The 15,725-nt window shown below is 56.0% G+C and overlaps 1 protein-coding gene across 1 annotated transcript in view; it reads left to right on the forward strand.

Moving 5' to 3' along the window:
- The window catches only part of LSP1 (lymphocyte-specific protein 1), a gene marked incomplete at its 5' end in the record, with an annotated part of 7,494 nt that extends 4,536 nt beyond the window's left edge, over nucleotides 1–2,958 (forward strand). Inside the window, 6 exon segments of the mRNA XM_006861025.1 lie at nucleotides 516–559; nucleotides 692–773; nucleotides 1,271–1,405; nucleotides 1,755–1,832; nucleotides 1,973–2,050; nucleotides 2,656–2,958. Coding sequence (XP_006861087.1) covers nucleotides 516–559; nucleotides 692–773; nucleotides 1,271–1,405; nucleotides 1,755–1,832; nucleotides 1,973–2,050; nucleotides 2,656–2,958 — 720 coding nt within the window.
- Between the last annotated feature and the right edge of the window lie 12,767 nt (nucleotides 2,959–15,725).

Here is a 15,725-nt window from a genome sequence, read left to right on the forward strand (position 1 = left end):
GATGGGTGGTTAGGTGGGTAGAAGGTAGGGATGGGAAGGAGGGAAGAAAGACAAATGGTTGAAAAGAAGAAAATGTGGCTGAATGGTGAATAGATGGAAAGATGGGTGATGGATGAATAAATTGAAAGAAGGCTGGATTTGTGGATCAATGGATGGATAAAAGTGAGGTTGAATAGATGGTGGGGTTGGCATTTGGAACACAAGCAGCAAAGGCCAAAGGTCAGCACACGAGCACAAGCCAACAGGAGATAAGTCTCAGGTCAAATGGAGCCAAAGTTTCTATTTGGCAAAGTTGTCCCAAGATGGACTGACCTACTAAGATAAGGGTCACTTCTTGTCCCTTCAGTTGGAGCTTGTGGGAGATGGTTCTCTTTGTGTTGTGAATTTCTCCAAAGTTGGGAGCTCAGTGTAGAAACCAGTCCCACTCAAGTCTCCCAACAGATCCCACACTCCTGTTACTTAGACTCGCAGCCTTGCTCTGGAGTCAGACTCACCTTCTCTTCCACTCTCCATAGCTCATCGATAGGACCGAGTCCTTGAATCGCTCCATAAAAAAGAGGTAGGTCTGAGCAAACCCAGGCTCAGAACTGAGGTTTATCTGTGAGGGGCTGAGGAGCGGGATTAGGGTCTGGTGTACTCTGGCAGAGAAAAGGCAGGTGGCATGGAGCTTGACACGTCTCCTACCTTCCAGTAACAATGTGAAGAAGTCTGAACCAACCCTGCCTGTCTCCAAGATTGATGAACGGCTGGAGCAATACACCCAAGCTATTGAGGTAGACCAGCTCTCTCTTCCTATGCAGCCAAATAGTCTGTCCCATCTGTGCACCTATTCATTTACCAACTCCTCCATTACACCCAACCCATGCTCCCCCACAAACCCAGGCACCACCACCCAACCCACAGACCTCCTGAAGCCCACACCCCTCCACCAACACAAAGTCCTCCATAACCCATGCTCCCTGACCCATCCACATTTCTCTGCCAACCCAGGATCCCCCACCAGCCCACACCTCCCACACTGACCCACCCTCCTCCAGCCCCATGCCATGAACCACAAGAGAACACTCCACCATATCACCTGTGTACCCCAAGAGAAGGCATGTTCCACAGTGTCCCAGTGAAGGTACACATTGAGAGACCCCCCTGCCCCAGTCAACTAAAAAGACAGAGGTGACATTGTGTGTGTCCCGAAGGGTCTCTTGAGACCTGATGTGTCTCATGGAAGGAAGCCCTCCACTAAAGGATTCCTGGGACTTACTCTTCTTCTCAGACTGCTGGCCGGACCCCCAAGTTAACCCGCCAGCCCTCCATAGAGCTGCCCAGCATGGCTGTGGCCAGTACCAAGAGTCTGTGGGAGACAGGAGAGATGCAGACCCAGTCTACAGCCAAGAGCCCCTCCTGCAAGGTAGGACCTCTTCCCATGGGCATGGCTGAGTTAGGAGGGTAGAACTTAGGAGCTTAGCAGTAGACTTGATACTGTCGAAAAAGCAAGCGTGAGACCAACTAGAATGAAATGTGGTGGACAGGGCAGTGGGGCTTGGGGCAGGAGCTGGCTGGGGTCAACCAGATGGGCTTCTGGGTGTCAAACGCAGTAAGAATGAGGATGAACAAGGTGAACACTGGATGGTGCCTAAAGCTAGTGCCTTGCTCTTCCACTGGGCTCTCACACTGAGAAAAAGGTGGGTTGGCCAGCCACGAGAGGAGCGTCCAGATTTGTAACCTCATGTCTGTACCCTGGTTCCTTCTGCTCCCAGGACATTGTTGCTGGAGATATGAGCAAGAGGAACCTCTGGGAACAGAGAGGCAGCTCCAAGACCTCGTCAACAATTAAGGTGGGGCCTGCCAGGTGGTTGGAGCAGGGGCAGGGTGGGTAGAGTGGGTGAGGGCCAAGGAGGCCGTCCTAGATGCCCCCTGGAGGGCTTCCTCGAGGCAGCATTGCCTCACCCCTGCCCTCTTGCCCTCCTTTCAACAGAGCACCCCGTCTGGGAAGCGGTACAAGTTTGTGGCCACGGGACATGGAAAGTACGAAAAAGTGCCTATGAACGAAGACGTACATATCTAGGTCAGTGAACCTGGTGAGTCCAAGACAACGGTGTGTTAGCTGGCTGCCGGGGCAGGGCTCAGGGGTGAGTGCCCGGCCTGGGGTCTGGTGGAGGCCCAGCCTTAGCTGTCTGGGCCAAAAGGCTTGGACCCCATTGGTTTGGCCAGCACACCTTGGCTGTCCGTGGGGAAGTGTCACCCTCTGTACCGGATCGAGCCAATCTGGGCCAGCCTGGCTTTACAGGGCCTAGGATCACTGGCAGTAGAAGGATAAACTCAGGAGCCTGGGTCCTATATCCCCACCTCGGTGGGCTGAGGGTCTTTAAAGGGTCAGGACCTTGGAGGATCTTGGGTTCCACCGCCTTGTGACGAGACAGCAAAGAGTCAAGGCCTTGGTTGGACACGTATTTATTAGTGGCCTGGGTCCCTGGCTTCATGGGCAGTAGGACCGCTGCTGGCCCCCACCAACTGTGGCCTCCCCCCAAGTCCTGCTACCTCCCCTAGCTCCTTGGCCCTCTCACCACATTCTCACTGGCACAGGCACTGATCCCCAAGTCCACTGCCTCCCCTAGTTCCTTGTCTCCCTAACCTCTTCTGGCTGGCACCCCCACCCAGGCACTGGCCCCAAGTTGGGTTTTGGCTGTTGCAGGCTGGAGCCCCCAACACAAGAGGCCTGTGATCCCCTTCCCTGCCCTGACCACAACCCCTCCTCCTCCCAGGACTGAGGCCGCTCCTTCCTGCCTGAAGTCTGAGCACACCATGTCCCTGCCAACTCCCACTGGGTCCGGGCCCCCAGCCCCTCCTCGGGGCCTCCTTCCTGAGCCCCCAGCCCGGGGCTGGTTCCCGGCCATCCGTCAGGGCCGACCGAGCCGAGCTCTGAATCACCCTGACCGCTCCCGCTTCCCACCGCGAACATAAATCTGTCCCCGAGTTGTTCACAGCCGGGCGGGGGTGGGGGTAAGCTGTAGAGTCTGGGCCCACGAGCCCCCTCCTGCTGAGCCAGGGGTTAATCAGACCAAGCTGGTCTGGCAGCACCTCAAGGCTCATGGCCCTACCCCCACCCCTCCCCAAACCTTGAACCCCTGGCCCAGACCTCTCTGGCAGAACCAGCTCCCTGCTCCCCCCTCACACATACCCGTGATGCCTCCCAGCTACCCTCATGGAGGCCAACTCTGACCCGCTGCCTCACGGCAGACTTGGGGTTTTCTTGTCCCTGGTCATTTTCCTCAGTGTCCCTACACTATCCCATGTGCACCCCTTCTGGGGCCCTTCTCAGAAGAACACCGCCCCCCAACTCACCAAACCCATCTGATCCCAAAACCCTGCTCCTAACTTGTCTCCCTCCACTCCAGTGCGTGAGGTTATGTCCCCCACATCCCTCATTCCCCTGACCTGTCCCTCCCAGTCCCTCCCAGGCCTTGGATCCCCCAGTAGCTCCCCTCCTTGGCACCCCCACTGGTAAGGCTGCCCTCATGGCCCAGCTCAGGCCATCTTTCTGTTGCCCTCAGTCCTGCTACCTAGAGCCCTCCTGGCTGCCTCACTGGAGTCGCCAGCCGGCTGCAGTCCGGTTGAAGTTCTTGGACCTGGGGTTCAATTCCAGGACCGGAAGGGACCCAGGGGCAGACCTTGAGGCTACTTCCTGCAACTTGCGGGCGTTGAAGCGGGGTCGGCACACAAAAGGCAGCCGAGGGAGGCCAGCCAGGGTGTGTGTCCCTTCGCCAGGCCCTGCAATGTGGCCCTGGGACTGGGCCACTGACATACGATAAAGCACAGCATCCCACAGGGTGGAGGCCCGGGAGGCTGGAGGCTGGGGCAGCAGATGTGATGGTACAGCCTGCTCCTCCTCCAGCTGCTGCGTTGCCCCCAAGCCCTGCGCCTGTTCCGAGGCCGGGGGCTCCTCTGTGGTCGTCATGATCTGTTTCTTAAGGCGCATCCAGCCACTGAGTCTGGGCTTGGGGGCCACTTGGGGGACAGGGCAAGGGTGGGGGCCCAATGGTGGGGCAGGGGATGAGGCCATGGGGGGACTGAAAACCCGTTTTTCCTCAGTCCCAGGGTCAGCCACACGGGGCTCCATGGGTTCAGGGGCCTCAGCATCCAGGCTTTGAGCCGGGGGCCCTGGGGAACGGTAGGTCGGGGCTATGGGCACCACTATCCGAGTGCCCACCTCTCTGGGCGCAGAGGACTGGAAGCCAGGCTGAGGCCTGGGTACAGGGGCCTCCTCGGGTTGGGGGCTGGTGCCCTGGGTCCTGGTGGGCAGTGGGCGGATATGGGCCACTGGAATCAGGGGCTGGGTGCCTGGGGTGGGCAAGGATGCATTTCTATCACTTCTGGGGCATTCGGACACCCCAGATTGCTGATGGGGGGCGAGTTGGATCTGAACCTGGCTGACATGGGTGTCCCCTGCCTCCGGGGCCAAGACGGGAACCCAGACAGGCTCTGTGGTCTTGAAGTGAACAGTCAGGCTGCTGTACTGGCTCATACTGAAGGAGGAGGCAGAGTTCTGCAGCACTGATGGCCCGTGGTGGATGACCGATGTGTGGGGGGAGCAGGGTGGGGCGACCACCACATGGGGACCCTCAGTAGGGCGCGGGGCAGCGAGGTGAGGGATGATGGAGTGCGTGTTGGCAGGACATAGGGTGATGGTCTCCTGGTCGTGGCTGGCCTCACTCACAGGGGACAGGGAGACCCGGAAGGCCCCTGGCAGGCCACACTGTCCCCCACTGCTCATCTTCCGGGCTGCTTTCCTCTGCAGCTTCTGTAGCCGTAGGTTGTCCTTGCCCGGCTTGGGCAGCAGGGGTGGGGGCACACCAGGGGGGCCCCGGGAGCTGGGGCAGCCTGTGCCAGAGATGGGCATCCTGTATCATGGGGGAACACAGTGGTCAGGGCGACCCCCACCTCCCAAGCTCCGCTACAACCAAGTGGACATGACTGGCCCATTGATGACCCTCAGACCTCCCAGTTGGCCTTACCGGTCTGTGTCTCCTCAGACCACTGGCTAGAAAGGAGCCCACAGAGGCCCAGCCCTGCCCTACTCAGGTGACCTGCCAGCACCAAGTGGGCGCCGCCTGTGTGCACAGCAGGAGCCAGGCCACGTGGGTGGCCGGGCAGGGATGGGGCCCGAGGGTGGGCTCTGCCGAGTGGGGCGAGGGGAGGGTTTGGGGGGGCCGGTGCTTGGCCGAGCTGCTGGCCGCAGACACGTGAGGGGCGCCACGCTGCCGCCAGCTCGACCACAGGCGCCGCCGGGAGCCCGCGGTAGGGGTGGCGGCCAGCGGGCCCCTCGGGAAGCTGAGGTGCACACCAGAGGTGAAGTGGTAGGAAGGTGGGAGCAGTTTCCGCTGAGCTATGCTAAATGGGATATTCCCGCAGAACCCTGGGCTGGGGTGGTCCTGGCTGAACCGCCGCCCACCCTGCTTTCTGGGCACGTGTTTGTAAGGACATTGACAAATGACGTCTCGGCCGAGCGAGAGGCTGTCTGGTTTGGAGAAGGAGGGAGGCCGGGGAGGGCTGGGGGCCCCAGGGTAGGGGCTGGCTCTGCCGGTCTGAAGTGGATCTGTGGAGAGGGGCCTGGTGAGGCCTGCCCCTGGGTCTGGCTCTCCCTGTTTGCCATCCAGGACCCCAGGAACAACAAACAGGAGGGAGTCAGGCCGCAGACATGGACCCCAACTCAGGGAGCAGACTGCCAGGAAGGGGGCTATGGGGAGGCAGGGGCAGCATGTCAGTGGTCTGAGCAGTTGGGACGGGTGGGGGGTGGGCAGTGATCCAGGCCAGATGACCACCAGAGAGAGCCTTAGAGGCTGGCGGACAGCAAACTCCCTTGACCCCTGACTAATACCCATGTCCCTCACCCTAAACTATATTTCAGCCTCCATGACTTGGGGTGCAGCCAGAATCACCTCTGAGTCTTGACCCGAGCCCGCTTGGCCCCACAAAGAAGCTGCTCCCAAAGGCTGCCCTGGCCTGCCTGCCCGCCACTGACCCACACCATCACTGCGGCCACCCCTCTTGTTGCTGGACCCTTCAGCTCCCTCCCTCCCATTCCTTGCTCCCTCCCAGCTCTGCCTTTCACCCCAGGAGAAGGAGAGGCTGGCTCCAGCTGGATCACTGGTGCTGGGCAGCCGAGTGCTCCTGGGAGGCCAGAGACTGAGGCCAAGCAGAACAAGGCCTGGCAGCCTGCTGGCCCCCAGGGCAACCCCACACCCCTCCCTGCCCTTTGATGCACCCCTCTGCACCAGCACCCACACTGTGTGTAATAAAGCTCATATGTGTCCCATGCACTACCTCCCTGGAGCTCACTAATGGGGGTGGGGTAGGATTGGGGTACAGAAAGCAAAGGCCCTTACCGAAGGGACCAAACCGCCCCGTAGATGGGGGAACCTGGCCCTGGGCCTCTGGATTCAGGACACTGTGTCTTACCCTATAGCCTTCTGCAGTTGCAGTATGGAACTGGGTTAGGAGGTGTGTGGTAATTCAAATTAGAAAGTACACTATGAGTGGGCCCCAAGTCCTCTTCCAGAAGTTTCTCTGGCACCTGCCCTCTTGAAGGACCAAGGATAAACTTCATAGCAACATCTGAAACAAAGGTGTGCTTGTGGCCTGCACCCCAAGATTGTGTGGTCTCAAGAAGAAGAACTGACTCAGGCTTATCCACCATCCCAGCTACCAAAAGAGGTTTAGTGGAAAGACATATGGGTAGATGGATGGACAGAAGGAATAAGAGTCAGACAGATAGAAAAGTAATTGTGAAGAAAGAAGATGGGAAAAAGATAAAAGGATGATTGGGTAGACAGGTGGCTGTGTGCACAAGAAAATGGATGAATCATTGTATGGATGGGTGAATGGATGGATGAGTGGGTGGATGAACAGATGGATGAATAGATGAATGGGTGAATGGATATAAGAATGGATGGATGGAGGGATGGAGGGAGGGAGGGAGGGATGGTTGGATAGATGGATAGGTGAATGGATGGAAAGATGGATGATGGATGATACATGGGTGGATGGATGGATGGATGGACGGATGGACGGACAGACAGACAGATGCACAGACAGAAGGATGGATAGACGGATGGATGGATGGATGAACAAATGGTTGGATGGATGGATAGATGAATGGATGGAAGGATGGACGGATGGATGGATGATTAGATGGATGTATAGATAGATGAATGGGTGTATAGATGGAAGAATGAATGGATGGAAGGATGGACAGATAGCTGGATGGGTGGTTGATGATTTCAACCACCGGAAGGTGAATGAGTGGGTGGATGTGGCTGGTGGGTGAATGGGGAGGTTAGTGATGCACAGTAGGGTGGAGGGTGGATATGAGCACGGATGGGTGTGGGGGAGGGGCGTACAAGTACCTGGAAGGGAAGTTAGGTAGGGCGAGAAGACTCTAAGCCCACTGCCTGACTCTACTACTAACTCAGCCCTTCTGCTTGGATCCTCTGCTGTCTGAAGGCTCCATGGTCAGACTCTGCCAGCTCATGAGGGGCATCCTGAGCACAGAGACTCAGAGGAGCTGGCAAGCACAGCCTCTTAAAGGTCTCATCTCAGCCCTGGCCCCACCAATAAAGCCATGCTCCATCTGGCTAGCCAGCATCTCCAGGGGCACAGCGTTTCTATTTACTCACCCTCCCAGTAAGCAGAGTGGTCCAGAGCCTGTAATGCAGCAGGTCCAACTAGGCAGCAAGCAAGTGTCAAGTGCTAGGGACCAGAGTGGGCAGCACAAAAACCAAGCGATGGAAGAAGCCAATGGTACCCATGCCCACCCCTTGTGGGGTCCTCAGCACTGGTTTGGGTGAGGGAACGAGGACTAAGAGTGGTCCCTCTGCCCTTGGCATGATCTCTAGTCCTGCTGCACACCGGGTGGTCAAGCCTATGCCTTGGAGGCCTGGCCAATGCAAAGGACAAGAGACTCAAAGAATGCCCAAAAAGGGATGCCCCTCTGGCACCCACTGCTCCCTACCTCTGGACCCAGAACTGGGCGCCACACAAAAGACCTCCCTAAGGACCCCCAAAGCCAATGGATGGGTCTACAAAGTCACAAAGAAGCTCTCTGCAAAGCTGACAGCAGCCACCACAAGTGGGGAGGCTGGGTCCCCATCAAGTGCTGAGTCAGCTGCTGACACCTCCACTGGTGGAACCTGAGCTTGGGGCTGGCAGGATGCAAGTCCTCCACTGGCACCAGTGCGGGACTCAGGTCAGCTCAGGGCTCCCAGGACATGGCCAAGGCCCTTGGGTTCCATCACCCCAGCCATGCACTCTGGGGTCCAAGGGTCCAGATCAGGGGACCCAGGTCCCTGTCAACCTCAAGGTCATCCTCACAGACAGCCTGCACCCTGGCTTTCAGAGGCACAGCCCCCACCTCGCCCTGCTACCCTGGACTCCACTCAGTAGTTGCCAACTTCAGAAGCCTCTTGCTACTGCCCTTAGCAACTCAACCCTATCCAGTCAGAGTTCAGACCCTTTCTAGGGTTGGTTTCAGTTCTCTTTGTCCCTCGCCCCCACCCCCAGCAGAGAGGGGACCATATGTCCACCCCACCCAGGCCCCCCAGAATCTGTCCCTGCTCTGCCCTGGCCCCTTTACTCCACCCTGTCTGGTCTAGCCAAGTGGGTCTGAAGTCCAAGATGTGACCTACCTGTTCACTGCCTTCAAGCTGGCGGATCGTCTGATCAGTAGCGTCTGCTTAATGCCGGATGGCCTGAGGGGGAGGCCACTGATACCCAAAATAAAGCCACTCACAGCCAGGCCCGTCTCTGGAGCACCTGTTAGTGACCACAGTACTGAGTGGACAGTCACCCTCCTCTGCTGGCTAAGTGGGGCCACTGCAGGGCCATGTCCACCTGCTTGGGCCACAGATACCCTGGGCCAATGCTAGGTACAGCCAATGCCTCCCGGGCGCCCACGTGTGGACAGGGATGGGTGGACAGAGGCCTGCAATGAGTCCCAGTGTGAACTAAACACAAAGTCATGCCCGATCCTGCATGTCCCTGTGGGCACGTGTGGGGGGGTGGAGGGTGAGAGAGGTCCTGTCTGACGGTGAATGTCTCCCTATGTGAGACCCCATAGCAAGACCTCTAAAGATGGTCTAAAGACAACCAGCCTAGGAGGCTGGAGGTGGGGGTCGCACTGTATGTGGTCAATCTGCAGGAAGGGATGGATGGAGATTCAGGACTAAAAAGAAGGGACTCAGTTACTCTGTCCACGATGGTGGGGTCATTCCCAGCTCTCCAATCCTGAGGGTTCCCCAGTGCTGGGCAGCCTGGGGAAGTCAGGCTGAGGAGGGGCTCTGTCCAGCAGCCTTGGGGTCAGCCTGCTTTCTAGCATGCCATGTATGGGTGGAGTCCCCAGGAGGCCTTGGGACCCAGGCGGGGGCTGTTTGGCTCAACCTCCATCCTGGTTGTGCTCTACTTCTGACAGCACTTACCTTAACGGGCAGCTTACCATATCCCCCATCAGTGCCTCAGGTCCCCTCAGCCAAGGGCCATGCAGGAGTTTCAGAAACCATGTGAGGAGGTGCTACCAGGAGTTATGAGACAAGAAAGTCGGGCGCCTGGCAGGCCTCCTTCTGAGCAGGGCACTGCAGCCCGTCTGGGGAGAGAGCGCCTCAGGGGTCCAGTGGCAGGGCCCTGGCCTATGAGATGTCAGCCATGGGGGATGTACCCAGACCACAGCAGCTGGGACCTGGTGGATATTACAGTACCCACCTATCCTGCCTGCCCTCTGTGTCCACCCTGGAATTAAGAAGGACCTGAGGGGACTTGGCATGAGCAGAAATCTCTAGGACCAGGGCTGTCCCTTCTGATGGGGATGTAGGAACTGGAATACCTTCACTGAGTAGACTACATTATCCCAGCACCTGGACACCTTGGAAGGCTGGGGTACTTGGGGCTCCTGGCTGGCCGAAGGAGGCCTCTCAGCTCTGCTCCTTGGGCCACCTGTTCCTTCCATCCTTCGAGAATGTGCCTGCTGCGAGGGGAGGGGGGGGGGCATGGTAAAAATAGATGCTGACGCCTGGGGAGGAGGGTGGGTTATCTCCTTCTCCAGCCTGTCCTCCCATCCTTGCCACCTCCTCCGCCTCCTCCTCCGGCCATTCCTATACTTGGTAAGGGGCTCCCATGGGCACAGCCCCTTTCCTCCCTGGCCACGTGCCTGGCCTCCTGCTGCTGGCCAATGGGCTGTGGGCAAAGATCAAATGTCCCTATAACAAGAGGGCGTGAGGCTGAGTGGGCATCGCTGAAGTTCGTCTTTGGGAAGCCCGGTTCTCCTTCAGACTCACCGCCCAGGTGAGCGGCCAGATGGCAGGGTGGGCAGTGCCCGCGTGTGGATATATTCTGGGCCTGGGAATGCTGTGGGGCAGGATGATTAGAAGCCCTTGAGTCTTGCAGCGTCATGTGTGGTGTGGAGTCCGGGGTGGGGGCATGATGGCTGTGGTCTCTGAACATGGGGCAGGCAAGGAAATAGCTCTCCCAAGGTGGGATTTGGGGACAGGAGAGTGTGAGAATGACAGTGAGGGTCTTGGAGTTGCCCCGAGGCAGGACCCCATAGAATGCTGGCTGCTCTGGCTCATGTGACCCATCTTGTCCTGTAGTGGACATCATCATCATCATCATCATCATCATCATCTGTGTAACAGGACGGAATCAAGGGGGTGGCTGGTCTGGGGTCACCCAGAACATCTGTGGGTTGCGAGTGTATTTTCTGGCTGCCAGCACCTTGGAAGCCACCTCCCAAGGGTCAAGGGGCTGGGCACAGTGAGACATGAAGCACTGGGCTGTCCTCCCTGCCCTCCCAGAAAGACCAGGGTTGCCCAGGACACTGCCCAGGACACTGCCCCCATCTGCCCAGGGCTCGGGCCCTCTAGTCCTTCCCAAGGCTCTCAACGAAGCTGTCAGAGGGGCAGGTGGGGCAAGTAGCTATTGAAACTGATTGAAAATGGGGACCAGAGCAGTGAAGGGGATGATGTGCAAGTGACTGGAGGGGCCTTCTGTCTCTCCACCTCCAAACCTCCACCTGTCACCTGGATAGGAAGGAGGAAAGGAGGGCATGTGTCCCCAAGGAACACATGTGTCCCCAAGGAACGATGACTTCAGAGGCTATTTTCATGCCTACGCCTTGAAGGGAGAAGCTGAGAACTGACCACGGGCTGCATTCTCAGCTGTCCAAAGCCTGTCCCCGCCCCCAGGGTCCTCCACACCTCCTCCCTGAAGCGGGCCTGGGTCCCAGAGACCCCATGTAGGAACAGGAGCCCCAGGGGATCCCAAAGCCTCACAGCCAGCAGCAGAGGCAGAACGGGCCCCGCAAAAGCGGATCTTCCCAGGCCACTTGGGGGCCCTCGCTGGGTGCCTACTTGGAACCCCAGTCAGCGGGCAGGTGACATCTCAGGGGCAGGGAGGGCTGAGCTGACCTGGTTGAGGCCCACCAACCACCACCATCTTGGGTTTCTGAGCTGAGGCATCTTGGCTAATTTTGGTACCTATTCCTGGACACCCCAGCTGCCACCAACTCCTTAAAAATATCCTGTCCCTGGGCCCAGGCCAGAGCGGCCACCCTCCTGGACAGATGACAGGGTTGAGCACAGCAAGTCTGGGTGCTAGAACATGTCCGTGCCCCTCAGCCCTATGGAGTGGACAGGGAGGGGCCATGGGGATCCAGGGCAAAGGCAGAGGACCAGGTGGCACCACGTGGCAGGGGCTGAGGTCTGAGAAGAGAAGGCAGCTTGTGTCTGAAGGAGGCAGTAGAGTTCCGGGAAGGGGCTGTGGAGGCTGAGGCCCCCTGGCAGGCAGTCAGCAGATATTTGCTGGTTAATTTTGCATGGAGCTTAAGTTGCTCTGGGAAAACGAACATTCTTGAAAGCGGGTTTGGAGAACATTTCCCACCTTAGAAATATGATGTAGATGCGTTTTTAGATGATGAACTTGTGTTTTTCTTATATGAAGTTCCCTGGGGGGCCAGAGTGATTGTCTTCAAGCTGTAATGTGTTGTCAGGAACTAGGGTTTTGAAACCCGGAGCCAACATTCTGAGGCAGCTGTGAGGCCCCCAGCCCCAACCGCCCATGAGCGGTGGCCAGCCCATGAGCAGACAGTCCCTGAGCGCTGAGCCACACCTGGTCATGTCCGGCCTGGCTCTTCCCGCAGACATTGACAAATTCAAGAGCGTGCTGGGGCCTGGGAAAGCGGCCTCGTTGGAGGCGGGGGGAAGGGGCCCTCTGCAGTCCTGCAGCCATGTGGGCCTTGTTGAGGCACTGGATGGAACAGCCAGGCCTGTTCCTATGTTCCCATGTCTCTGGGTCCCTATCCTTGGCTCCACAAAGTCGAGTACTCAGGCTAGTTTAACCCTAGCAGCTCCTATGCTTCATGGTTTTGTGAGGGTCCCCAGAGGGCTGGGGGAGAAGGGCTGTGCACACAGGAGGCCCCTGGACTCCCCTTGAAGAGAATGAATGGTCCTTTCAAACAAACCATGGGCATAGAAGGGGACTTGGGGCTCCCACAAAGAGGAGAGATTTCCATGGGAAGTTCTGGGGTGGGCAGCCCAGAGAAGGTCCAAATGAATCATCTGGGGAATCCAGAACCCAGTGATCTCAGGGACCCTGGAACCATTGGGGGAGGCAGGTCAAATACCACATCAGCAGGACTTGGGCAGGAGGGCGGTGGCCCTGGACAAATCCATGCATTCTGGATGACCCTTTGCAGAGAGTGCTGGGGGAGGGTGAAACGACAGGAGGGACAACCTTGGAAGAAGCTAGGGGTCTTCTGAAGGGCCTAAGGCTGGGAGGTGAACCCACACAGGCCCCTCTACCTCTGCCTAGGAAGGCCTTCTCCTTATCCCCCAGTTCCAAGAGCTCAGCCCAGTCTTTCTCCAGCACTTCTTAACCAAGTCTTTTCTCTCTCCAGAAACAATCCAGTATCACCATGTCTGACGAGGAAACGTGAGTACCTGTCTGACTTGCCAGCCCCGCCCCACTTGGGACCCTCTGACAACTTGGCTCAGGAAACGTTTTCAGGATGAAGGGACTGCTGCCTGGGCAAAAACTTACCCTCACCTTCTCTCTCTCTTTCTCTCTCTCTCTCTCTCTCTTACAGTGAACAGGTTGAGGGTAAGTGTCAAAACTATTGTCCATCCCTTCACACCCACCTACACAGAAGACCTTGGGGTGAGGGGTACATTTGGTTGCAGACACTATATGTCTCCTTGGAGACCCAGTGAACTGGATGCCCCAGACTTGCTATGTACACTGGGTAGATTTCAGACAATGGGCATTCCCTTCTGCCTCTAGTCCTTGGGTCTTTATCTTTCTGGTCACCATTAAAAAGTTTGCCCTGGAAGGTGCTCCCCATAACAGTGCAGGGACACCCAGAGTTTTGGAACACCCCACAAATCTCTTCCTCCTCTGGCACGGGCAAGCCTCTTCTGGGTCCATCTCTATTCCTCAACCTCCTCTGTGGCCTCAGGCTGGCCCTGGGGACTCAGCTAACTGGCCACTCTCTTTTGTTTCTATCCCAATACAGAACAGTATGAAGAGGAAGGTAATTTTTACAACCTTTAGAGACCTCGCTAGTGCCTGCCTCCTCTGAACCTCGTCTTTTCCTGCTTGGGACCCTGCAGCCCCACCCACCATGGCTCTCAGGCCCTCCTTGAGCTTGTAACAGTTCATCTTCCCATGTTACCACCACTAACTTTCTGTATCTCTAATCCATTAATGCATCAACATAGTCATCTGTGGTCATTAATACTTCATCCTCATCACCATGGTCACTAATCCCTCACTCTCATTGTCCACGGTCATTCCCTCGTCACTATGGTCACTAATCCCTCACCCTCATTGTCCATGTTCATTAATACTTCATCCTTGTCATCCATGGTCATTAATTCCTCACCTTCATTGTCCATGTTCATTAATACTTCATCCTTGTCATCCATGGTCATTAATTCCTCACCTTCATTGTCCATGTTCATTAATACTTCATCCTTGTCATCCATGGTCATTAATTCCTCACCTTCATTGTCCATGTTCATTAATACCTCATCTTTGTCACCCGTGGTCACTAATATTTCATCCTTATTGTCCGTGGTCATCAATACCTCATCCTCATCATGTTGTTGTTGTTAAGTGCCACCGAGTCGATTCCAACCCATAGCAACCCTGTATAGGGTTTCTGACGAGCGGCTGGTGAGTTTGAACTGCAAACCTTGCAGTTCAAACCAACTTCGAAGTCCAGCGCATGAACCCACCACGCCACACCGAGACACACAGTCATTAATATCTCATTCTTATCACCCATGGCCTCTAATACCTCATTTTCATCGCCGTGGTCATTGCTACCTTCTCCTCATCATCCATGGTCACTAATATCTCATCCTCAAACCCATGGTCACTAATAACCTCATCTTTATCCGTGGTCATTAATACCTCATCCTCAAGGTCCATGGTCGTTAATACTTTATCCTCGTCATCCATGGTTGTTAATACCTGATTCTCATTGTGTACAGTCGTTAATACCTCGTCCTCATCACCGATGGTCACTAATAGCTCATCTTCATTGCCGTGGTCATTAGTAACCTTATCTTAATGACCCTTGGTCATTAATGTCTCATCCTTACCATCCATGATCATTATTAACTTTTCTCATTGTGCTATGGGTGTTTGGAGTTACCTGGGATTTAGTCCCTATTGTTCTCACTCACACTGTGGCGCTGTGGGCTAATGCATCAGACTGCAAGGTCATTTGAACTGCAAGGTCAGTGGTTCAAGCTCACCAGCTGCTCCTTGGAAACCCTATACAGGGTTGCGATGGGTCGGAATTGACTTGGTGGCTCTTCACACAACAACAACACTCTCATTCTGGTTAATATCAGGTGCCTTGATGTGCAAGACATTAAACTGTGTCCACATCTCTCTCTTGGTCAGTCTCTGTTGAGTCTGTCCCTCTCAGTATCCCCCTCTGTGCCCACTTCTTTTAGGAATAGACTCTGTATCTGTCTCATTTCTCTGCCTCAGAATCTCTATCTCTCTGTCTCTTTCTTCTCTCTGTGTGTGTATTTCTGTCTCTCTCAGTATGTGACTCTGTTTCTCTCTGTATCTCCTGTCTTCTGCCCCTCATCCTCACAACCTTCAAGCATGATCTGGGATCCCACCCTTGTCTTGTGCTGCCGGCAGCCTCGGGCGTGCCTGGGCAGACTTGGGGCTGTGAGCTGTGCAGTCTGGCTGTTTTCAGACTGCGTTCCCGAGCCCTGGCACCTGGCACCTGGCACTGACATGGCTCAATCCAAGAGCTTTCACGCCACTGCCAGAAGCCCGGTGATATGTTTTGAAAGTACTTTGAAAACACTTGGCTACCTTAACAACATGAACCAAAATACGTCTTTTATTTTCTTGCGAAAAGGTAAAAGAGACCTTTCTGGGTGGGAACTGCTGGTTTGGGGAAGAGTGTGGCAGGACAGATAGAGTCATGGAAAACGGGGACTTCCAGGGCCTCCCATGTGAAAATTCCAGGAAGCTGACCCTCTAGGGTCAGCCCAGGGACCTTCCTTGTGGACATTCTCCGAGGGGGAGAACGTGGCCAAGCAGTAGGATTGTTTTTCTGTTTGTATTTTCCTTTCTAAATTGATAGACTTTATTTATTTTGTTTCGAGCTGTTTTAGGAGTGCAGAAAACTTACACAGAGAACAGAGAGCTCCCCGTAG

Source organism: Chrysochloris asiatica, unplaced genomic scaffold, assembly GCF_000296735.1.
Source record: "Chrysochloris asiatica unplaced genomic scaffold, ChrAsi1.0 scaffold00040, whole genome shotgun sequence".
NCBI lineage: Eukaryota > Metazoa > Chordata > Mammalia > Afrosoricida > Chrysochloridae > Chrysochloris > Chrysochloris asiatica.